Source organism: Theropithecus gelada, chromosome 5 (genome assembly GCF_003255815.1).
Source record: "Theropithecus gelada isolate Dixy chromosome 5, Tgel_1.0, whole genome shotgun sequence".
Classification (NCBI taxonomy): domain Eukaryota; kingdom Metazoa; phylum Chordata; class Mammalia; order Primates; family Cercopithecidae; genus Theropithecus; species Theropithecus gelada.
In genome coordinates this window covers 40904301-40930798 of record NC_037672.1, presented here as the reverse complement: position 1 = coordinate 40930798, position 26498 = coordinate 40904301, and the positions used below count along the sequence as shown (strand labels likewise).

General features: G+C 36.0%; 1 protein-coding gene across 1 annotated transcript; it reads right to left on the bottom strand.

Annotated features, from left to right (window-relative positions):
* On the bottom strand, positions 1-26498 carry TMEM33 (transmembrane protein 33). Its single transcript, XM_025385738.1, has 10 exons — positions 26325-26498; positions 26110-26170; positions 22949-23043; positions 22270-22457; positions 17647-17714; positions 16528-16661; positions 11766-11849; positions 3819-7055; positions 1401-3502; positions 1-1083 (listed from the first exon to the last, which is right to left on the bottom strand). Exons 2-8 carry the CDS (start codon positions 26152-26154, stop codon positions 6926-6928), a joined length of 744 nt encoding a protein of 247 aa, XP_025241523.1. The 5' UTR covers positions 26155-26170; positions 26325-26498; the 3' UTR covers positions 1-1083; positions 1401-3502; positions 3819-6925.

The window sequence follows — 26498 nt, the reverse complement described above, 5'->3', positions numbered from 1 at the left end:
ATCTGCTTAAATCCAGAGAGATTTTTATTCCACAATTAGACTTTAACATCAATAAAATCTTAGATATAACAATGCAGATGAACAATTTAATTTGCATTGAAATAAATATTAGACATACAAAGCACATACAGTGAAAAAGGGTCACAATAAATTACAAGTACAGACATTATTTCCCTCAATCACCAAAGAAAGCCCTTGATACTTCCAATTTCACACCATCAAATTTATCATTCTTGCTGATTTAAGCAGAACACAAAACAAATATGGATCCCAGGGCTTACTTTCACAGGTACCAGCATGGATAATTTACTACCGTGATCCAATTTGGAAATCAGTAGGGACCAGTAAATCGCTGCATAAAAGAAAGAGTGAATGAGGTCCTTTTTCCTTAGTGTCAGCAGGCTATGATTATTATGTTTATTAGATTTTCTTGAAAGGACTTCACATTTTCTCAGATATGCAGGAGAACTATATTTCCCCTCTGAGCTCTACATTAGCATTTATGTGCTTTGGTCTTGAATACAGGGGAATGAATTTTTCAATTTATTTTATAAATTTATATAGTCTGGATAGCATTGGCCTGAAGAATGTAACCCTCCAACCTGTACAATATTAGATATTAAAAATGGATTCAAGAGAAGTTACTAAGAAATGCTGACATACTGTCTATACAAATTTTTAGTTCAATATATGCCATTATATAAAGCACCAAAAGTAATGCATTTATAAATCAAACCATTTTTTATGACCCTGTTTCTAATCTTTGTAACCCTTTTACATTTGTTCCAATATACACACATCATAAATGATACTTGCTCAACACTTCACTGATTTGGTCTCAACTTAAAAAAATACATATGTAGGCAAAAATTAATGTCAAAAGGAACTGTTCTAACAGTTACAAGAGAAAATAGTAAATGTTTGGAACTAAACTGTCATGAACCAAGAAAAAAAAGGTTAGTTTCAAAGTGCTAAGCATATCAAGTGAGTAGCTTCAGAAGGCTAGATAGAATGAAATGATTCTTAGGCCATTCTTTCTCCTGGAATATGAGCTAACTGTTAGATCTCAGCAAAGATATCCACCTATGGGCCGGGCGCGGTGGCTCAAGCCTGTAATCCCAGCACTTTGGGAGGCCGAGACGGGCGGATCACGAGGTCAGGAGATCGAGACCATCCTGGTTAATATGGTGAAACCCCGTCTCTACTAAAAAGTACAAAAAAACTAGCCGGGCAAGGTGGCGGGCGCCTGTAGTCCCAGCTACTTGGGAGGCTGAGGCAGGAGAATGGCGTGAACCCGGGAGGCGGAGCTTGTAGTGAGCTGAGATCCGGCCACTGCACTCCAGCCTGGGCGACAGAGCGAAACTCCGTCTCAAAAAAAAAAAAAAAAAAAAGATATCCACCTATAATTTTTTCCTATTGTTTTCTAAGAAAGGAATCTGCTTTAGATTTTAAAATACTGTGCTTTCTTTATCTGTTGTGACATCAACTCACATTGCAGGTCAGATTTCCTACATGCACAAGAGGAGAAAGGCTATAGAGTTAATCCATCACACTTGAATATGTTCCTTCTAAAGAACCCATGTGAACATCGCCTTAGAACATAAACATTTCCTAGAATAGTTATTACCAGGAAACCTCCCAAACTCTTAGCAGCTCCTTTCTTCTCCTTCATAGAAGATCCAATCATAACTTTCTACCCTGAATATAAGACTGCTCCTTAAAACAATCTCTGGAAATAACTCCTAGATTTACACAGGTATGCCTTTGGTATACTAAATGTTGAGCTATAATATCATATAGTCTCTGGAATTCTCCTAATCCTAAAGAATTCCAGTGAGTTGTTAAGGGAAACTAGTTGTCTCAGCCAGGCTCAGTGGTTCACACCTATAATCCCAGCATGTTGGGAGGCTGAGGTGGGCAGATCACTTGAGGCCAGGAGTTCCAAGATCAGCCTGACCAACATGGTGAAATCCTGTCTCTACTACAAATACAAAAATTAGCCAGGCATGGTGGTGCATGCCTGTAGTCTCAGCTGCTAGGGAGGCTGAGGCATGAGAATTGCTTGAACCCAGGAGGCAGAGGTTGCAGTGAGCCGAGACTGCACCACTGCACTCTAGCCTGGGCAACAGAGAGAGAATCTGTCTTAAAAAAAAAAAAAGAGAGAGAGAGAGAGAAACTAGTTGTCTCTATAAGCCAAGCTTAATTTTCAAATCTAGGTACCATTCCTCATATAATATCTACAAATTTTATATTACTATCAAAAGTCTAAATTTTAAGAGGTTGAACTGGCTATATCTAGTCTACCTACAAAATTATAATGAAAACATTTTAAGTACTATTTTCCTACACATCTGAAAATGAAGGAGAAAGTACAATTTTATATTAGTGTGTTTCGGTGATTTAGGCACTTAGAATGAAAAGAAAAAACTGGATAGACCACGATCTTAATGATGTCACTCCAAATTGTGCCCTATTTTACTGTTTTCCTAGAAAGCACATATTGACAGGGTACTTCTTTTGAATAATTCAGTATTTTAAAAATGTAGGCTACGTGTGGTGCCTCAGGCCTGTAATCCCAGCACTTTGGAAGGCCGAGACAGCCGGATCACGAGGTCAGGAGCTCAAGACCAGCCTGGTCAACGTGGTGAAATCCCGTCTCTACTGAAAATACAAAAATTAGCCAGGCATGGTGGCGGGCACCTGTAATCCCAGCTACTTGAGGGGCTGAAGCAGGAGAATTGCTTGAATCTGGGAGGTGGAGGTTGCAGTGGGCTGAGATGGCGCCATTGCACTCCAGCCTGGCCAATAAGAGTGAAACTCCATCTCAAAAACAAACAAGCAAGCAAACAAAAAATGCTTAATATTTTTTCAATCTTGAATGATTACATATTTAAAAGAGTGATGGAATTCAGGGACTTAGTTTTATAGCTGACTCAGCACTTTTGGTGGCATTTAACCTTCAAACACACCATGTGAAAATGGGGGGCTACCTGAGGAAAGAGTGCCACCTACTGATTATAAACGTAACTGTCCGTGGCTACTTCTTCCTTGAAGTTTTCATTTCAAAGTGTCAAAATTAGTCTAATTTGTGTGACAGCTTTGAGACTGTCAGATTCTAAGGAGGTTGAGGAAGGAAGAGGTGGTGGTCAGAATAACTATGTTAATCAAAATAAACTCCTAAGCATTAGCATTAGTTAAGGTTCTTCACCTCAATCTCTCAAAATTAATGTTATTTTGAACTAAAACTAAAAAAATCTCTCAGTTCTACTTGTCTTATTACACATATACTCATCTTCTTTTCCAGAAAAAATAATATTCATGTCCTAAACTTAGAAACCTAACCTGAAGTTTTGATCTGGATTTTTAGGAAGAAGGAAGTATTGATAATTTCATCATTCTTAGCTCTATAACAGAATCTATTAATTTTTCATAATTTTTAGCTTAATATTATAGCTGGCCTTGATGTTCTCTGTAAAGGACATTCTTAAATATTCAAGTCTAACTTTCCTTTTTTCTTTTTTTTTGAGACAGTCTCGCTTTGTCACCCAGGCTGGAGTGCAGTGGTGAAATCTCACTGCAAGCTCACTGCAAGCTCCGCCTCCCAGGTTCACGCCATTCTCCTGCCTCAGCCTCCAAGTAGCTGGGACTACAGGCGCGCACCACCACGCCCGGCTAATTTTTTGTATTTTTTGTAGAGATGGGGTTTCACCGTGTTAGCCAGGATGGTCTTGATCTCCTGACCTCGTGATCCACCCCCCTCGGCCTCCCAAAGTGCTGGGATTACAGGCGTGAGCCACCACGCCCGGCCAAAGTCTAACTTTCTTTAAAAATTCGCTTGCTTTCTTTCTTCCAGGAGGATCTACCTCTGAATTTTATTCCAAAAAAAAAAAAAAAAACTAAATACAAATCGCACTTAATAAATTTCTCTTTAGACTGATATTAGAGTTTAAATTAATAAGGTACCAACTATACAAAAGGACAGAGAATCCTTGCTAAAATAAAGTAGATTTTGTATAAGGCTTCCATCTATCCAAAAAGGTTTAATATTTAAGTGCTGGAAGAACAATGGTACTACACCACTTCCTGAAGAATTAGACACTCTGGATGTTAAATGAACTTCTTTTAAACCTGTAATTAACAATAAGTTGAACGATGCAGTAAAGAGTTAATTTCTCTTACTACATTCATTCTATATATTGCTATTTTATTTCCTTAATTTTAATTTGATAGGTATACATGTTAACACTGTAATTTCAAATTCCAAATCAGCTGGTTGTAGATATTTCTATTGCAGAATTTCTAACTATGAGTTCATGCAAACTAAACATCTAGTAATGCTTAAATTGTAAAACTTACTTTTTCATGAGTTTAAGAGTACCTTTTTTGTATATTAAACCTTCCTTTAAGAAACAAATCTGTTTCAACTTGTCAAACGTGAGTATATCAGAAATATTGTAATTCTGCTATAATGACACAAAACCTCAATTTAAAGCACAGTGTTGTTTTATATTGCAGTAGTTTTAATGTTAAAATTCTTTTTGTTAAAACCAACATGGATTACTGACCAATTATCTTGACCAACAGTACTTTTCAAAATAAAAAGGAAAAACTCAAAAAAGAGACACACAGATCTTTAAAAGATAATCATGATTTTAAAAAAAATCATGGATCATGGTATAAACAGAGCATACAATAGGAAAATAAGAAATGAAAAAAAACTGTAAGTTTTATACTTCAGTTAGTAGTATTGTTCTGGGGCTAATATCTTACTTTAGATAAACGTTCTACAGTTATGTAAAATGTTAACATGAGAGGAGCTGAGTAAAGGGTATGCAAAAGAACTCTTCTAGGCCAGGCGCGGTGGCTCACACCTGTAATCCCAGCACTTTGGGAGGCCAAGGCAGGCAGATCACGAGGTCAGGAGATCGAGACCACCCTGGCCAACATGGTGAAACCCCATCTCTACTAAAAATACAAAAATTTTGTATTTTTACAATACAGCTGGGACTACAGGCATGGTAGCATGCACCTGTAGTCCCAGCTACTTGGGAGGCTGAGGCAGGAGAAGCACTTGAACCCGCGAGGCAGAGGCTGCAGTGAGCCAGGATCATGCCACTACACTCCAGCCTTGGCGACAGAGAGAGACTCTGTCTCAAAAAACAAAAACAAAACAAAAAACCTCTCTTGTACATTTCCGACTCTTCTATAAATCTAAAAGATTTTTTTAAATTATAGGAAAAGCCTTCAGCTGCCAAAATTTCTTGACATAATTCAAGACTTCATTTTTAAAAACATAATTAGAAATCAATGTTATGTTTACTTAACATTATAGTCATTTTATTGCTCTAGAAAATTTAGTTTCTAAAACCATTAGATTACTTATACAGTGACAATAAGACTAGCCACATACACACAAAATCAACTGTATATTATGAGGCTGCTTCTCCAACTTTGTGGACAAATATTACAAAAATACAAAAATAGCTGATTATAGTTAAGCTATCAAGTATAATTTTTCATGTATTTATCCTAAGAATATCCCCTTTTTATAGATTAGGAAGATGAACAAAAATAAAACTAATGTTACTGATAAATTACTAATGAATGTATTTGAGAAATCCAAATTACATGCAGACAAAAACTGGTCACAAAAACCATTACACTACTCTGTACTAAAACTGTACAATGTTTTAAACATTTCCAATCATGCAACGGTAACGAAGATCAGCATGTATTTTATAAAAGAGTTGATGGGCGTTCAATGAACAGGATTTAACACATTTTACAACCCAAATCAAAGTGGCATAATACATCCAATTCCCCTAAATTTATCTATGCATTAAGAGACTGAAATGCACACTATTCCCCCACAACTCCTCCCCCTACTCCATTCCAATCAATTACCTTACTTATAAAACCTTCCATTTAACCTTTTAAGTCAGATTTGATGGGTAAACATGTAATCTACAGTATACTCTCCATTATTATTTCAGAAGAGACACACATATAGTCAGAGGCTAAATCTTCGTTACATTCCTTTCAAAAGGCATCTAAACTGTTTCAATGGTCAATGAAAATTTAAGTCTAAGAAACCAAGAAAACTGGCAGTCAAGATTCTGAACTAGGTAGTTCTACAAACTATAATACGAATAATCTATATGTCCGCATTAGTAAAAGAAGGATTTCCTATTTGAGAACTGTTTCTCAATGGCTCTCTGAAGGGAAAGCTGTGTCACTACTGCTTTCTGCTTTCAATGGCAAGGTGACCCCAAATATTTATCCAGTTGGCTAAGAGGCTTACAGTTGAGCCTTTTAAAAAATACTCAAGGCCACAGAAGTACTTATGGAAATAAAATTTTAGAAGGTCGTAGTTTAAGATACACAGAATTCTTCTTATAATAGTACATTCAAAACACATCTGTCCTAACAAAGCAGCATTAAACCAATTAAAAAACAATTTGAAATTAAATACACTGAGAAGTATCATTAACCAAAATTACTGAATGGTAGAATACTGTCTCAAAATGTACTGAATTCACATATGTTCATCACCATAATGAACTCATGCCAGATATAAACTCAGGTTACCAATTCGGTTGAAACAAATTTTAGAGCTATTTTTACAAGAGAAATAAATGTACTTCATGATATAGGCACAACAGCATCTTTTTTAAAAAATTGGTACGTGTATCACTAGATACAGACTTTTTAACCATTAGCAACACAGCACAGTAAAATTTTCTCAAAACTTTTTAAGCTTGATTTAACATGCCAAGAAAATGATTATTTTTCCACTGAGATGCATTTATGTAAATTATGTAAATTGGATTGAGGTCAGTGTAACACCTGGAATTTACAACCCCTAGCAGAAGTACCAGCTGCTAATAATGCTTATACTATATTTGTAGCTTAACTAGATGTTAAACTACGGAACTGTTGGTGCCAATCTGCTTATAAAGGCAATGCTCTGGAGACAAAGTCTTCTCACAAACAGTGGGCAAGCAGGTTTCATTATTATGTGTTCAACAACAATCCTCAGTTCATTAAATAAGGTCCTGCAAGATAAAATAGTTTTCTTTGAGAAACACAAGGAAAAAGCAATACACAGGCTTACCTCATTTTATTGCACTCCACAGATATTTCATTTTTTACAAATTGAAGGTTTGTTGCAACACCGCATACAGCAAGACTATCAGCGCCACCTTCCAACAGCATGTGCTCACTTCATGTCTCTGCGTCACACTTTGCCAATTCTCCCACTATTTCAAATGTTTTCATTATTACTGTATCTATCATGGTGATCTGTGATCATGCTCTTTGGTGTTACTATTATAACTGTTTGGGGGCACCACAAACTGCACAAATATAATACAAAGCACTTAATCAAGGCCATTCCTGGTTGGTCTCTTTCCCTCTCCTCAGACCCACCTATTCCCTGAGACACAATATTGAAATTAAGCCAATTAATAACCCTACAATGGTCTGTAAGTGCTCAGGTGAAAAGAGGGCTCCCATGTCTGTCACTCTGGATGAAAACTAGAAATGATTAAGCTTAGTGAAAAAAGCATGGCTAAAGCCAAGACAGGCCAAAAGCTAGACGTCTTGTGCCAAATAGCCACGCTGTGAATGCAAAGGAAAAGTTCCTGAAGGAAATCAAAAGTGCTATTTCTGTGAACGGATGAATGATAAGAAAGCAAAACAGCCTTATTGCTGATAGTAATGCTATTGCACACTTAACAGACTACAGTAGAGTGCAAACATAACTTTTGTATGCACTGGAAAACCAAAAAATTCATCTGACAGCTTTATTGTGATATTCACTTTATTGTGGTGTTCTGGAACCACTCCCACGATATTTCTGAAGTATGCCTCTAATGCTAAACAAATGCTGATGAAGGAATATATCATAGCCATTAGAATTTGAAGTAAAAGAATAACTAGAATTCATTGTAGAGAAAACACAAAATACACACAATGAAATTCTCAAACTCAACATCTACATCTTTTATGGGTGGAAATACTCATTTAACAAAGGTATTTAATAAATGGCTAGCTCTAAAACCTTAGATTATATTTTTTAAATTATATATTTTGTCTTTAGAGTCACATTTTCACATTTAACTTACGCAATTTCAACTAGTTTTTTAAAAGAGAACAAGAAAAAAATATATAACATGGGCACTGTTATATACTTATTCACCTACTATTTCCCTAAATGTACATATTTCCCCTCAGAGATTTCCTCTTCTGTAAAATAATTCTGAGTTGTGGTGAAGTTTAAATATGACACAGATGTTCAGTAAATGTAACTTCCCAGTTGGATCATTACACTGAACTATGACTCTTTTATGCCTTCAGACTAAAGCCCAAGTCCTCAACGTAACACCCAATACCCTCCACAATCTAGTCTCCATCTAATTTTCTGTCCTATCTCCTGCCACTCCCTGCCCTCGCTCCTATCATGGACTTATGTTACATGTTTGTGCCCAAAACCATGTGGGCTTTGCCTATGCCTTAACTGTGCTCACTGCCTATAAAGTATTATTACATACTGTACACATCACATACATTATACAGGCTAGTATACACAAAATCATGTATACTGTACTGACATTTATAAGTGATATGAAGGATCATTAAAGGTAATTTTAATCATTCACAATTTTCACCTTATGTGTTGACTCATCCTGTATAAAGATGCAACTCCTATTCTACCTTTCTGTGTCCTCTTTTACTTTTATGGTTAGAAAAAAAGCAACAAATTACTTTTCTAAACAAGTATTCAATATGCTTGCACAGAAAGACAGAAATAATAATATTTGGAGTAATGCATAATTTTCCAAAACCTGACCTTCCCGTATCTCCTGTCTTCGTGAGAGCACCATTACAACTCTCTTAGGCTTCCAGGCCACACACCCGCGGGTCTTTAACTTACTCTTTTCTCTCAAGCCCTAATATCCTACCTCCTAATACCTTTCATATTTGTCCCCTTTTCCTTTTACCACTGGATTAGTTCAGGCTCTAGACTACTCTAACAGTCTCCAAATTGGTATTTTTCTTCTCTTGGTGAGCTTGCAATCCATTTTCTGGAATATTTCTAAATCAGATTTCATCATGGGGGTTCCCAATCTCTCCATGTTACAATCTTCAAAGGCTCTCCTTATCTCAAAATAAAATCCAAACCCTTTCATGATGTAGTGCTTTCTACCATCTACCTTTCTGGACAGAAATATTTATCAATCCTCTATATACTTCCTGAGCTCAAGTATGCTAAGCACTTTTCAGGCACCCATGTGTCAGAACTCAGATTCATTCTTTAAAGATTTGGCTTATGTCCCCACTTCCTCAGTGAATTCTCATTTGTCTCTGTCTGTTCTCTATACTTTCAGAGCACCTTCATCATCACACTGACTTACACAGCTGTCTAATTTACTCAGCAGTGAATACCTCTGAAAGAAGATATTTTAATTCCACATAAGTTCATCAACATACAATCCCTGTTTTAACCAATCAGTCAAATGAATAAAGCTAGAAGATATGAGGACTAATGAAGTCAATCATTTTCACTAAAGTCACATAGCTAGTTCTTTTATTACTGGCTGCATCACTGGCACAGACCAAGTCAGAAAGTTCCTTAACAGCGCGGACAACAGAACTTTGAGCAATGATAAAATTGTTGCATATCTGTGCTGACAGACCAAGTTACAGAGTTCCTTAATAGCACTGACAAGAGAACTTTGAGCAATGATAAAATTTTTGCATATCTGTGCTGACTCACAGTTTCCACCAGCAACATATGGCTTTTGAGTACCCACGTGAACTGTGCTCAAGGGAACTGAGTTTTAAGTTTTATGAATTTTATTTAAATGGTTAAATGTGGTTGCTGTGCTGTATTGGACAGCACAGCTATAGACAATCTGTACTAGATATCCAAAAAGAATTGAAACCACTAACTTGAGAATAAATATCATAGTGAAAATGGTACAAACTGTGAATACAGATGGTCTCAAAACCTTTAATTTAAAAAAGTGTAGAATTGAAAATATAGTTTTATAGCCTGTTTATCAATATTTACAAGTTGAAATATTTTCCATTACCTTTCCAATAGTTTTGATTAAAATGGGTGCTTGTAAGAGAGCTTTGAAGATGTTTACTAGCACATATTTGTGTTATCTTGATTCACCGCTATTCTTTCCTTTTCAGTCCTCTGAAAACTAAATTCTAGATGTGCTAATATGATTTAAGGGTATATGGAGAAAATGGGAATGGCGAAGGAGGCACAAAGCAGCACAGAAAAACAAATGTGCTGATTAAAATAACAGATGTCAGGGCAAAAAACTATAACATAATGTCTGAAATGAATATAGGGACCAGAAAGAAAAAAGGCTAAAACTCATGAAATCAAGTAAAAATGAATGTTAATTTGCTACCACAGACTCATTAAGAACGAATGTCTAAAGTAAGTTCTATTTTAGAAAGTATTATAAAAAAGACATTGTCTATTAGCACAAAAACACTCTGAACGGAAAATCAGATCATAGAGTAACAAAAATAAACTAGTAAGAATGTAACAGTCGAAGTACTTTTAAAATATTACTTCACTTCACCCCCAGAAGGAGTTATTTCCTCTACCAGTGAAGAAATCCAAATTTAAATAACTTGCCTACTCACACAACTAGTTAATGATGGATCAGCATTCAAATTCAAGTTCTTTTTACTGTACTCATGAAAATATAATGTACAGATTGCTGTAATGCACTTATTGGATTTCTGGCTGAATTCTACTCCATTATTTTAAACTTGAAAATAGACTATGTTAATATTAGTATCTGAGTATCATTTTTAAAGCTATTAAAAACATTTATTCATTTTAGTTTTACTCCAATGCTTGAGATCAGAATGTATAATTTAGTGTATATTAATTTAAGCCTCCATTCCTGAAAACTACAGTAATTCCCTAAAATTTCTCTGCTTCCCCATTTTTCTGCTTCAAACTCTTCTGGCACAAGGCTATCAGAAGAATATCTGACCATGTCAAAACCATCATTCCCATTCACCTAAAAGATAAATTCCAAACATCTTACCCTAAAACTCAAGAAGTTTTATAATATGGCTTCAATATACCTTTCTAATCTTAGCTCCAGCAATTCACCATTCGGAATCTCCATTAGAGTCAAAACAGCTCTAAATAAAGTTCCTCAAATATGGCCTGAGCTTCTCGTCTCTCTTGCTCCTACTATTTCCCCACCTAAAATGGTTTTCCCTATTTTCACTATTCAAAAGTTTTATTCCTCCCACAATCTTAATTTTGTGAAACCTTCCTGGGCTCATCTATCTTCTGGCCCAATGATATCTCCCTTCTGTGGACTGCAGTACTGATATAATAAAGCAAACGTATGGCATTCATTACCTATTGGATAGTGAATACTGTATCCTAATCATTGTTTATGTAATTGACATGTGTTTTCTTCCTTCATCTAGGAAAGCTGAGAATGAAACCTATGTCTTACACATTTTAAAATTTGCTAAGTTTTAGCAGTGCTGTAGAGGTGGCGTAGATAACTGCAGTCTCTGTTTCCAAAAAGAAATACAACCACTTCCTCACCAACCCCAGTACATTCTAAGGCCTACAACTTAAAATTACCGAAACACTGCTTGCTTCTAAATTCTAACACATTAGCTAAGTAACTCTTAAGAATTACAAATACTATATATTCATAATACTCTCAACAAATAAAACATGCATAAAATAATCATCAGCTTACCGACAATATGGATTTCTTCGAGACGAATATCGAAGAGTAAGAAATCTATAGTATATAAAAGGTTGGAGCAAACTTCCTTGACCACTGAAATAAAAAAATACAAGGGTGATAAATATACATTATTAATTCATGTGTATGCTCTCAAAACTTAAAGGCAATTCAACTGGAGAATATGTGTATCTTCATTCATCAAATGGTCATAGTGAAATCTATCATGTCTAAATCCAAGTTATCTTTGGATATAAAAGAATGTATATGATTGGTAAAGAGTAAAATGTTAAATTTTTACAGATGTATTCTTGTATGTACCACTTTTGAAATTTTTTAAAATACCAAATAAATCAGAAAATGTTACATAAATACTTCCATAATTACTAATTGATGAAATCAAGTTGTAAATCTTCATAAAATATGAAAATAAAAAGTGACTTGTTTTATATATATTAAAAAAAACAAACACTCCCCCGCCAACCACAAAAATTACACTGGCTCATTAGTAAATCTACATAGCCTATACTAATTATTGTTCTTGGTTAAAAAACACAATTACAATACCCCAAGAATTATATATATGTTTATGAAATACCAAGTCTGGAATTCTTCCCTAAGAAAAACTATCTGAATTAAGACATTCACTGAAATAACTACAAACAAAATGTGGCAACAACCTAATGTGAAGCAGAATTAAACAACTTACATTACGGTTATTTAATAGATTTAACATGCAACTACCTAGAATCTTGGTTATGAAAATTACATAGCAACTTTGAAAAAAGCAGAATATAAAACTATACATATTATTACAACTATATTTTTTAAATTGGAAGAAATATATCAAGATGCGAAATGTGTTTTATTAGGTTAATTTTTTAGCCTTTTCTTCTAAATTGTATTACTTTCGTAACAAAAATAATTTACACGATTACAAACTTACCGCTAAACAAATGCAACATCCATTTTCCCCAATAATTTGACAAATTTTTATCTTTTTAAAGTGTAAATGTAAGAGACACAACACAGAAAATAGAAATAGAAAACATTCACTTAAAAACAAGTTTCCCATCATACAAATTAGCCCTTTCCTCAAACTTTTGAGACCACAGTCTCAAATTTGTCAGTCTCAAATATGTCCTTTCAGAAATGTATATATACAAGTGTATATAATGACTAACACTAAGATAGTGCTCATTTTATAATTCACTAAATCTCTTTAACAACTCTAGGACAGAGATGGTTTATCATTCCCAAAAAACTGAGACAGAAACATATCTATGTCCTTACACACACATGCCCCACAAATATAAATGGAGAATACCCTACACAACTACGTTTAACTTATTATATCTTGGTGATTATCCCATATCACAATACATAAATTACCTAAATCTTTTTTACAGCTTCAAATATACCATCTAATGCTTGGACTATTATGTAACAAACTCCCTACTAATGAATATTTGGGTGGCTCCAGTCAATTAGAAATAAAGCTACAAAGATACATATATATATCTCTCTTTTTTTTTTTTTTGAGACGGTGTCTCCCTGTCTCCCAGGCTGGAGTGGAGTGGCAGCATCTCCACTCACTGCAAGCTCCGCCTCCCGGGTTCATGTCATTCTCCTGCCTCAGCCTCCTGAGTAGCTGGGACTACAGGCACCCGCCAGCACGCCCAGCTAATTTTTTGTATTTTAGTAGAGACGGGGTTTCACCGTGTTAGCCAGGATGGTCTCGATCTCCTGACCTCGTGATCCACCCACCTCAGCCTCCCAAAGTGCTGGGATTACAGGCATGAGCCACCGCGCCCGGCCTACAATGATCTTTTTATCTGTCTTTGCACACGTGCACAATGCATATGTAAGATAACTCATAGACTATGCATCAATTTTTAAATACAGAGCTTGAAGCATTACTGGTGCAAATACAACTTGATAAAGCCTCCTAATATTAGACTGTGTGTCTACCACAAAGGGTAGCATATTAGGAATAGCAGTAATGTAAGATTGTTCTTAATTTTATTGTTTAGGTTATATTCAAGCTACCTATTTAAGGCATTAACAGCTTTTCCTAATAGGAAGTATAAGCTGATTTTAATTTTTCAAACAAACAAAATGATTTCTCTATTTAAACATTTCTGGTAAAGTCTCATCTTCTTTACAGTAATCTTAAAAATTAAGACGGTAAGTTTGTACAAATAAACGTTTAAATTAAACATTTAAGGAGCACAACTCAACGTACCAACGCAGTCAAAACCTGGTGCTCCTAACAAAAAATTCACTATCGTTCCAAAGTGAAGTCTTTGTCTAAGTTTGCATGGTATCTCAGAATTTCATTAAAATTATCTTAATCTGATTTAACAGGAGCATAAGAAATTATTTTGCTTACTAAACAGAATCTGGAGGTTTCAGAATATAGATATCAATTATACCCATATAAAAAAACTAGTCTCAGTATCTACCCTTTTTTTTTTTTTTTTTGAGAGAGTCTCGGTCTGTCGCCAGGCTGGAGTGCAGTAGCATGGTCTCGGCTCACTGCAACCTCCACCTCCAGGGTTCAAGCAATTCTTGTGCCTCAGCCTCCCGAGTAGCTGGGACTACAGGCGTGCACCACCATGCCCAGCTAATTTTTGTATTTTTAGTAGAGACGGGGGTTTCACCATATTGGCCAGGATGGTCTCGATCCCCTGACCTCGTGATCTGCCCGCCTTGGCCTCCCAAAGTGCTGGGTTTACAGGCATGAGCCTCCGTGCTCGGCCTGGTATCTACCATTTTAACTTCCATCTAGTTACATGAAACAAATCACAGAACCTGGTCTGACCCAAAAGCAGGATTAAGTGACATAAAAACTCCAGAAAAATGAATAAAAAAAGGGCAAAAAGTGCCTTTTCCTAATTAATAATTAAAGTTTCTAAGTGTAGATCAGGATCACAAAAGAAAGAGGTGAAAAGAAAAACCTATAAATGATAGGAAAAATATTAGAATGTTGATCTTGTCCCTTTTTCTGTTGTTCCAGATTACATTACCCTTTTCTTTTATATGCTTTCAGCTTCTAGGAGAAGAGAAGGCTTTTATTAAATTTTAGGGTCAAGGTTTTAGAGTTAATTTACAAATACAACTGCATCAAATCTAGTTGGGACCACACAACTTAAGCAACACCTGCCAGTCCTGGAGTTCTCAGAAGAAAGCACCACTTAAAAGAATGAAACAGATATACGTTTATAAGGGAATCTATAAAACTCTGTTCTTAGTTTGAAGAGACTGCTATGGAAAGAAGTAATTGTCAAGTACATGAAAACTTTACTAGTTAATCAAGCAAGGTACATTTAAAATTATAAAATATAACTATAAAATCAATAATGATAGTTTGTTACAAACTAACAAGATTATGAAAAACAGGTAACACAGACATTTTAAAGAATAATTTAGCATGGTCCATTAAACACAAAAGGCACCTAGCTTGTACTTAGCAAAATCTTTTCTGGTATCTATGTTAAAGAAAACACTGGCATTAAGTATAAGCAGGTAAAAAATATTTACTGGTCAATATTTGAAAAACTAAAAATTTGGAAACAAATTTCCATGATCAGGAGATAAGCTGGAATCCTATATGGCTTAAAAAAAAAAAAAAAAAAAAAACAGAACTGGATATGCCAAATCAAATAGGTTATGAAAACATACAAGGGGGAAAAAGGTACAGAATAACACCTTTTTTTTTTTTTTGGTGAGACAGAGTCTCACTCTGTTGCCCAGGCTGCAGTGCAGTGGCGTGTTATCGGCTCACTGCAACCTCCACCTCCTGGATTCAAACAATCCTCCTGCCTCAGCCTCCCGAGTAGCTGGGATTACAGGCATGTACCACCATGCCCAGCTAATTTTTGTATTTTTAATACAGACAGGGTTTCACTATGTTGGTCAGGCTGGTCTTGAACTCCTGATCTCAAGTGATCCGCCCACTTTGGCCTCCCAAAGTGCTGGGATTACAGGTGTGAGCCACCATGCCTAGCCAGAATAACATCTTTGATGTAAAATAAGAACTAAACAAATTAACAAACAAAACTCCACATCCACAGTATATATGTTCTACAAATTTCTATAAGTATTTTTAAAGGACTACATACGTAAGACACATATTAAACTCCTTACACCTCTGGGAAGAGGACAAAATTGCAACTAGGATTCATATAGTCAAATGTTATTTTAGCTTTTATCTGTAATGTCTCATTACTTGTAAAACTAAAAATTGATAAAACAATCATCTGGGTAGCAAGGTGTATTGTTTTAAAATGTAATGCAAGAATTTCAATGCAGAGGTCAATACTATCTTAATGTTCACACTTTTAAAAGGATGGCTTTCTTTATTCACGTATTACTTCTATAATTAAGATACAAACAAAATAAGGTGATAGTAGTCACTATTAATATAAGAACATAATTTTAAAAGTTTTTCTCTAGTGTAAGAAACATCATCTCAATAGTGACAGAATGGACTAGATTAGACTTCATAAGATTCTTTCAAAGGTGGTAACTATGAAAGTAATTTTTAAAATGTTAAATGATAAATCACAAGAAATAAGACAAATTCCTAGGTCTACTATATTTCAAGTTCTCTACTATAAACGACAAAGGTTAGATTAGGCGACTGCTAAGATTCATCTAGCTCTACATGTCAATACCTACCTTCAACAGATTTAAACAGAATAAAACTTGAGTTTCTACCCTTATTATGTGTATTCATCAACCTCCCAAAACAAATACAATTTTTCCTTACCTAAAAAGCATAAAAACTGTGGCAGGCATCAGGAATATTTCATTGCAAGCAATGAACTTCAGAATGTTTTGTTGATTAGCACTTAATTTGTCCAAGACAGATCTCAACAGAGGTAAACTATTTGAGCCCCTTGCCTAAAACAAAAGAAAACCAACATTAGAAATAAGTGAAGCATTTCTGATAACAATACTTTCTTTCTGTAAGTAAATAGCCTATCCAACAGGCAATACAATCAAATATACTACTTTGGAAATGATGGTACAAAGTTCACAAACCATTTAAGGACAAATATAGTATTTTTCCTGCTTTTGTATATATTTAGACTTAATATAAAAAACAACTTTAGTAAAAGTATTTTTCATTCTTGGCTGCTTTTTCTCAAGAATGATTATTTAACAAAAAATAGTGGTTATTTCTCTCTAACCATGACAAAATCTGACTATCCAGTAATACAGTTAAAATATCTGTGACTCCTTCCTTAGCTAATGTTGGAATTATACAGCAATGTAATTACTGCTGTGACCAAAGAATTACAGGGATAAAGAAAAAGGCCAATACAAAGCATAAATCTGGATATTTTAATTCAAATTTCAGTATATATACTGTAAATGTGCTTGGTAAATTTGCCTGGATATTTTAATTCAAATTTCAGTATATTCTGTCAATGGCCTGATGCCAAGTTAGGTTTAATGCTCCAACCTAGCAATAAGAAAGAATTTCAGGAAAGCAGCAGTTCTGAAAATTAATGTAAAAGAGATTTATTCAGTACACTCAACTTATCTGGTATGCCAGAATTAAACACTGACAGAACAAGAGATCTGACAACTCAACAAACTTTAGGGACACAGGTTTCAAAAAAATAGATCTATTTCAAACTTGAAAAAGTCCCCTGGAGACCGGGGGGTGATATTAAGTGCAATCCTTTATCTATAAAATGTTCTAGTTTGTGAAACTTCAATAAACACTTCTAAACTTAAAACTTTCAAATCACTAAATAATTCATAACAAGTTTGTAAGGAATGGAGGGACTTTTTGTGACAAATACCAAAATGTCTTAGAATGAGAATTCATGTCAATGATCTGTAATTCAGAAGTCAGACAAGCAGCAGTTTTACTTACATCAAGGACCTTTTTCGTATATGTAGCAGCATGAAGCAAAGAGAATAACAAGACTGGGAAGATACTCACTAAAGAAAACAATTAAGGAAAACATTTAAAAGTCATCAAGTATTCTGCAAAACAGACTATGTATTATGTCCAAATATACAGATCTGAAACATCTGCTAAAATGAGTTCAGTGGAATGGTTTGTTTTACTGATACACTTTAAGCCAAATCAAATTTTGTTAACTATAAAGAAGAAAGTAAACTATTTCATTTTCTAAAATTCAGGTTTTTTTGTTTGTTTGTTTGTTCTTTGTTTGTTTTTTGAGATGAAGTCTCACTCTTCTCCCCCAGGCTGGAGTGCAGTGGCGCAATCTTGGCTCACCGCAACCTCCGCCTCCTGGGTTCAAGCGATTCTCCTGTCTCAGCATCCCGAGTAGCTGGGATTACAGGCGCCTGCCACCACGCCCAGCTAATTTTTGTATTTTTAGTAGAGACAGGGTTTCACCATGTAGGCCAGGCTGGTCTCGAACTCCTTACCTCAGGTGATCTGCCCACCTCGGCCTCCCAAAGTGCTGGAATTACAGGTGTGAGCCACGGGCGCCCGGCCAATTCACAGTTCTTTTTATGACAAAAATTAATAGTGAAAAAGCTTTTTTATTCATTTCTACTGGGTAACAATTTAAACACTTGCTAAATTAAATTGAAATCTAAGTAACCCCAAAGGGTTGTAAGTATAGCTTTTAACCCTACAACGGCTTTCTTGGTCACTCTAACTTACCCTTCAAACACAGTAGTTTTATAGTGCTTTCACAATCTCAAATACTGAGGAAAGAGTCTAAGGTAATGGTTTAAAGAGTAATTCACAAATTTTTAGTCCCGAAGACTAAAGATCTTTTATTACTTCTTTCCTACAAAGACTCTAAAATTTTGAGATACTATACCTAACAAGTTGTTACAGTTATGCTCTCAATTTGTAAAAATTAAAATGGCAGTATATATTTTGCTTTGTATACAGTCAATTGAAACTCTTAACAGCTTAATTACAGACATAAGGAAAGAATCCTTTTGAATCCAACTGTTTGGCTTTATGCCATGGATAAACATACTTTTCATTCAGCTTTTTGTAAAATGGAAATTGTTCAAAAGACCCCATTCTCCACCCCAATTTCTACCAGGTTGATTTAAAAAAAAAAATTGTCAAGTAGTTCCACAAAATGATATAGACTGTTAGTCAATCACAAATGGCAAAAATACTTGTCCTAAAAATATTAGCAGTTCCTAAGAAATGAACCATTGTATTTTTCTATACTAACTGAAGGCCTGATATGACAGGAAATGGTGATTGCTATAACATAATCTGAGTATCAAATTCATTATAACCATAACTCATTTAGGAATCCAAGGGACCCAGTTTCCAACTGACAAGCAAGACACCAACCTATATCCAAGTATTAGAAGAACCATAACTCTCTAACATAGTTTTCCAAATTAATATCCTGACCAACTTGTTCCCACCTCTAACAAGAATTAAGAAAAATGTCCATTTCCTAAGTAGGGATCATATATGTATATAAAAAGTTTTAAAATTTTTAATGAATCATAGACTACTTTGAAACTGATGGAAGCTACAACTATCTCCTAAAGTCACTATAAAACTCTGTTGATCCTTAAAGAATTCAATTCGAACTTTGACGCATATCCAGACTGAATTCAATAAAAGGGGCAGTGTCAGGTAGTGAAAATATAGCCCTGAATTGGGAGTCGAGATACCTGGGTTCCACTCCTGACTCTGTCACTAACCTAATTTTCCTAGGCCAAGTTTCATGCTCTGGCAAATGAGTATGCAGAGATCAAAGCTAGAAATTTCCAATGAGTCTTTCATCTCTAACATTCTATAGTTCACAAATCCTTGGTAAGAGATTCATAATCTTAGTCTTCAACATCACTTTTAAACTATTAATACAATGTATTTAGAAAAGATAAGAGGTGAAATGCCCTAAGTACCTGTTATTAATCGAGGAAGGACAAAATATCTCCTTTATAAGAACAAAAATCAGAACGCAAGTCTGTAATATTACTTTGGGCCCACTTTTATTTATTACCATATCACCTTAATAATCAGATTAGCATTTCCTGCCAATTACTAGTTTATGTTATTCCCACTGTTTACTACATTCCCTTTTTAAGAATTTAAGGAATAGGAAATCCTTAATCTTCAACATTCCCAGAAAAGAGGGGCTACCAAATAACCAACTGTATAAAAAGGCAGAAAGGCTTTCTTCACTAGTCATGAGTCTCATCTGGCAAGACCTCAGGATTCACTCAACAAAACTTTCTGATCTGTGTAAGGCACTGTTCCCAAAGTTATTGATGTATTCAGTTTACCTGACATTAAAACACATTTTCTGTCATTTCTATTTCTCCCTCCGAAGAAATTTTAAGCTACTAAAAGGCATGACCAAAAATCTCTACATAACTTCCTGTTATAGCTCAGAAAGTCTAGAATTTTAACATTGGTGACTGCAAAGCACTTCAATCAACAGAGGCCAGTCAAGCCAATAATATGCCAAACAAATGTGATTATCATTTACAGTCATAGTATAATAATCATTTAATAAGTTTTACCTAAAAATGAACCAATACAAATTATGACGGGACATTACAGACCCATGCATTGAAACAGGAAAAATTTTATCCTTACATTTCAAACTACCCATATTATCTCAGTGAAGCATGTAATTTAAAGGGAATCTCTATATAATGAACATGTAAATGAAGTTACCAGCTTTACCCACATAGAGAAAGAAATATCTTTAATGTACACTTAAGTGTTACTCACCCACTAACTGTAGATCAGGTAGGGCTTTTAAGTTAGAAAGACCTTTTCAGCATTACTACTTACTAGCCAATATGTGGGAAGTGGATACTGATAATCAGCAAATCAGCATCTTTATTAAAAATATACCCCAATGAGTGGTATATTTCTTAGAGTGCTACAAAGATTAAATGTCAAGTTCTTTTTTTTTTTTTTTTGAGATGGAGTCTCGCTCTGTCGCTCAGGCTGGAGTGCAAGTGGCATGATCTTGGCTCACTACAATCTCCACCTCCAGGGTTCAAGCGAGTCTCCTGCCTCAGCCTCCTGAGCAGCTGCAACTATAGGCACGTGCCACCATGCCCAGCTAATTTTTTGTATTTTTAGTAGAGATGGGGTTTCACCATATTAGTCAGGATGGTCTCAATCTCCTGACCTCGTGATTCGCCCACCTTGGCCTCCCAAAGTGCCACCATGCATGAGCTACCGTGCCTGGCCTAAATTCAAGTCCTTATACTGGCAAAATAGGTGCTCAGGAAATTTCTGTTTCCTCCTATTTCTTTTGCTTAAGACTTATAAAAATCTATTTAAAAGTTTGATACTTCATGAGCATAAGTATCTAAATAGGTAATATTCAGTCTCAGAGGAATATTTTATTGTGCTTTACATAACATATAGAGGTATCATAATATTCAAAAGCTCTCAGAGCAGCACTTCTCAATGCACAAAATGATTTGCAGAGATAATCTACAGGAAAAAAAACCAAACCAGTTAAGTTTAAAAAACCCTGGTAACTCTTTTAGTTTCACAACACACGTTAGAATACCAAAGTCCCTATAGTAAAGAACCTATTTAAAAATGTTTAACCTGGCCGGGCGTGGTGGCTCACACCTGTAATTCCAACACTTTGGCAGGCCAAGGCAGGTGGATCATGAGGTCAGGAGTTCAAGAACAGCCTGGCAAATATGGTGAAACCCCGTCTTTACTAAAAATACAAAAAAATTAGCCGGGTGTGGTGGCAGGCGCCTGTATTTCCCAGCTACTCAGAAGGCTGAGGCAGAGAATTGCTTGAACCCAGGAGGCAGAGGGTGCAGTGAGCCAAGATCGCGCCATTGCACTCCAGCCTGGGCGACAGAGCAAGACCCTGTCTCAAAAAAAAAAAAAAAAAGTTTAACCTAGCGTTCACTATAGAACCTCTTCCCTATTTTTCCCCCTCCTTTATGGAATACCCAGTATCATCCCACAACACACCTTTGAAATGTGAAAACATACAAATTCCAAACGAGTTATTTCTCATTAGCTTCACAGATTATCCATGTGTGTCCTTATTTTCTACTCTATACACAGCAAATATTAACTTCTTTGATTTATCTCATTCCCTGCTTAAATAAGTTATTTCTTGGTTAAATTGCATTTGTGTCTAGTTCACTGGGGGTTAAGATAGAAAGAGCTGAGGACCTCTCTTTTTTAAAGCAAGACATGACACTTTGCCAAAAATGTGAATTAAATGAAAAAAATTTTAAATATTAAAGTAAGTTCTGCATAAGCTTATACTTCGAAGCAGAATTTGAAAATATCCATTCTAACAGAGAAGATTACAAGAGGCAAGAACAAAGATAGTTTAAAATTCCTAAATCAGCTCTTCAAAGTTTACATTTCACATTTTAAAAGTCAGAAATTCTTACGCTAAACATATCTTCATTCAAATGAAGTGCCAAGAACAAACCCAGACTTCATGGAATGCCTTCATTGCTGAAATAATCAGAAGAGATCTCCTATATACTTAGTTGGCAATTTCATTGTTAAAAAGGTAGAAAAGGATACTTGTAACTGGGTAGGAGTTTACAAAGATGAGTGAATACAACAGGTAGTGACAGCTGTCCTCTAACAAAGCCTGGGCCAGGAATGCTCTGCTTAACTGGAAGTGTGGTAATCTTTGGTGCAGCCTCAGAGCACTGGTAAGAGCGTTTGCCAGCAAAGCACGTTGGTAAAAGCTTGCTGCTTCATGCAACCTGCAAATTACCAGAGGAGAGGTTATCATGAGACATAAACAACTGCAGTGTCTCTTCCTCCTTTGTGAATTGCATCATAATTGCACAACACCTAAATCACTTGTCAATAGAAAAAAATTACATGAACTTATTCTACCTTTTTAATAGCATCACTTCATATATATGTCCAACTGAATTTTTTATAATCAATTTATAAAACTGAATTTTATAAAGCAGGATCTTCCATCAAGTAATAAGTAAAAATGAAAAAAACATGAACTTATCTCATTCCCACACATCAATTTTTCCTTGGATTTTCAATGTGTTAGTTTCACAAGATATAAAATATTCCTCTGATAGTGTTATTAGGTTGTTAGTATCTTAAGGCTGGAACTTGTATTTTATTTGTCCCTGAACCCTTTACAGGTTAACAAGTCTTACACATAAAAGGCATTCCAGATAAACTGACTCAACAACTGAATATCAAAGGCAGCAATATGTATAATACATACCCAAGAAGAGGCAGAACAAACAAAGCAGAGCAGTAAACTGTGAACAAGCGAGAAAGCCACATTGCCGTGTCCAGTTTATTGGTCATCATGAATTGCTAAATTTAAAAAGAAAAATACTGTAAGCTATGCCTGCAAATTATGTTTTTAAGCATCAAGACTGTGTGGTTTTTATGTCTACTCAAAATATTTTAATCTTGCTCCATTTGTTTTTTAGATCATTAGGTGAAAACTCTAAGGCAATTAAATGTTTCATGTATACGCTTAATGACAAGTCCGAACACCTTATAGTTTTCATGTAGAAAGCACAAGAAGTATTTAAACAGAAATAAACAGAAAAACATCAGCTGACATTTGAAAAAATGCAAAGACTAATTAATTAGAAAAAATAATCTTAACAGAAATTCAACTACAATTGTCTGTATTCCTTTAATACTTGTAATATTGGCTTCTTCTATTTTAAAAGAACTTTAAACAAAAACTAATTGCTCTCAAGAGATCCATATGCCTATTCTTAGCAAAACTCTCAAATCTGAATAGGTAGGTCTCAGAGCTGAATAAAACATCACATAAAGCCAGTTTGGATTAAAGAAACCTTTTGAAGAAGAAATATAAAACCATGATAGTAGTAACAACTGAACTCATTCACCTTGTAATCTACCTACATGCACAAGAGCCTGGCATACTGTAGGTGTTCAAAATACGGCTGACAGGTATTAAATGGCCACCTGCCTCTCTGATTACACCACTCTCTTTATCACCTCCATGTTCCCCCACCAAGTCTTACCCTAGTTTCGATAGTGCTAGATTAAACTTCCGTATACCATTTTCTTCTCCAGTTTTTTCGCATTCTGTCTTTTCCTTTGCTGCTTTCCCCCCAATACCTATGTCTATTACCATTAAAGCAGAATCTTAAAATTTGTTTTCTCATTAAAATGTATCTTATATTCAAATTCTAAAGTGGCTTTTACATGTTTTGTCTAGGATCTTCGTAAGTAACTTTAACATCGAGATCCATATACATAGATATATAAACAAAAGTTTCACAAACAATATTTACCCTACTGTACATAATGGATTTCGACATTTTCTATTTAATTTTTTAAAAATAGCTGGTATTTTCACTAAACTGACTTCTCAACTCACTAACGGGTCTACCTGAAGTCTAAAAACACTGCTCTACGTAATTTAATTTCATTATCTTTTGAAAAAAACTATGAAAAATTTGAGGGGAAAATGCAAGTACATTGTAAAATTCCAGGCTGTTCTATTGTATGCCTTTTTAACCCACATGTAGGTAATTTCAGAAATATGAAATACAACTTGGATGTATTATTAAATCCAGACTTACCATACTGTGACTCCAGTAAATTGAAATGATTAGCAGTAATCAAGTGAAGGATGAATCCAGCTTACTGTGCTCAGTTTCTCAACAAATATTACAACTGTGCACCACAGTTTGAAAGTTAGTTTTAGAACATTCTCCTTAAAATCTATTTGTTCAGGGTGTTTATTCTGCAATAAATCATTGAGCTATGCGTTTCGTTTTGTACACGCTTATGTATATTTTATTAGACAATTTTAAAAGTTTAAGAAAGTGTATTGGTATACATTTTTTAAGAGTAAACTGTCCAACCATCATACTAATAAATAGCTCAGGCAAAAAAAAAAAACCCCAAATCACTAGATCTTTGCGTGAAAAATTGTTGAGGAGCAATATTCACACAGTCTCACAGTATCATGCCAAAGAACACTTTAGTTAGAAAGGAAAAAAGGAATCTTTACAATGGAGAAACTGGTGGACACCACCTTAATCAAATAGTCAAATTCTGCAATGATCGGATAAACCAATGTAAAATGCTTCCTGATATATAATATAGATACACATATATGCTGCAAAATATGTCTGGACTCACAACTATCAGTATCTTAAAAGATAAGGGGAGGAGAGGGCAGAACTGTTCCTAGATTAAAAGGGAGTAAACAAGATACAGACAGTAAATTTAATGCATGCTTTTTGAGACAGGGTCTCCCTCTGTCACCCCAGGCTGGAGCGCAGCAGCACACCCCGCCTCAGCCTCCCGAGTAGCTAGGACTATACCGGGACTATAGGAGCGCACCTCCAAGACCGGCTAATTTATGTTTGTTTTGAGAGGAGGTTTTGCTCTATAGCCCAACCTGGAGTGCAGTGGGTGCGATCTTAGCTCACTGCAGCTTCAACTTCTCGGGCCCAAGCGATCCGCCCGCCTCGGCCTCCCAAAGTGCTGGAATTAACAGGCGTGAGCGACCACGCCCCGCCTAATTTTTTTGATTTCTAGTAGAGATGAGGTCTCGCTGTGTTTCCAAGGCTGGTCTCGAACTCCTGAACTCAAGCGATCCTCCTGCCTTGGACTCCCAAAGTTCTGGGCTTACAGGAGTGAGCCACTGTGCCCGGCCATCGATGCATGTTTTTTGGCTGAATCCCGGATGAAGAGAAAGCAGCTTTAAAGGACAATTATGGAAATTTGCACATGGACTTTATATTAGGTAATATTTCTCAAATGTGGTAACCGCATTGTGGTCACACAGAAGAATACTTAACTATTTATGGATTAAAAAGTAGAGGACAATAATGCTCCGGGCACAAATAACTTGTTAGTTCCAGATCAGCATCTTAAAAAATTTACAAAAGCATAATGATATTTCTCTTCATAAAGAACAAAGTGAAGAAGAAAAAGACCACCGCTCTCCTCCTTTTGCATAATTTCTATATACAATGGTATATACTAGGCAGAAACGTTCTTTGCCAGCACCCGTGTGCTCCACGTGGTGTGTGTCATGGATCATGCGTGTCATGGCACAACCTCATGTGGCATCTTTAACCCTGGGGCCTACGATAAACAAGAGACGGAGATGTGAGAAGAGGAAAGAAGGCCCAATTTCCATGGCATACAGGTGAGGGCCACGAGCTGCAGTCAGTCTATTGTCGCTTCGCAAACAAACTTGTAGTTCCCTCCATATCTTAGCTCAGGACCTTCCCTCTCCCCGTTCCAACATCCCCACCCCAACTCATTAATCCCAGTCCTGAAAGCACTGAGCTTCTGGAACGCCTCGGGACTCGCAACACTTCCTGCTTCTTCCTAACTCTTGCAAATCAAGCCAGGCTACCCTGCCCTCGCACTTACCACAGCGCCCGCCCCTTGGGGGCCGTTCGGGGTCGTATCTGCCATGGGCTCACACTAGCGTCTGCAACGCTGCAACGGCGGAGAGAAGAAAGGGGGGAGAAAACGTCAGCGCTGGGGCCAGGACTCGGGTACCGGCTTCCCTGCCTCGCGCCACACACAGGCCGGATGCACCCGGCCGGAACTCTGAGCCTCCACCAGGAAAGGGTCTCGCTGGCCGGGTGCAGCCTACTGGATCCAGGGCACCCGCAGCAACCGCGAGGTACCTGTCCCGAGATCAAAGCCGTGTTTCCAGAAAAACGGGAGCGAAGGCGGAGCTTAAGGGTGAAGCCCTAGAGAGCCAACCTATGCCGCCGGCTCCAGGTTATGGCCCAACCCGGAAGTGCTCCTTT

Coding starts and splice junctions, on each gene's coding strand:
- TMEM33 (XM_025385738.1), bottom strand. CDS start 26,154: ATGGCAGATACGACCCCGAACGGCCCCCAAGGGGCGGGCGCTGTG. Junction 17,715..22,269: donor AAACTCCTACCCAGTTACAA/GTATCCTTTTCT, acceptor TGTTTTCTTTAG/TGAGTATCTTCCCAGTCTTG. Junction 11,850..16,527: donor ACAGTTTTTATGCTTTTTAG/GTAAGGAAAAAT, acceptor TTTTTATTTCAG/TGGTCAAGGAAGTTTGCTCC.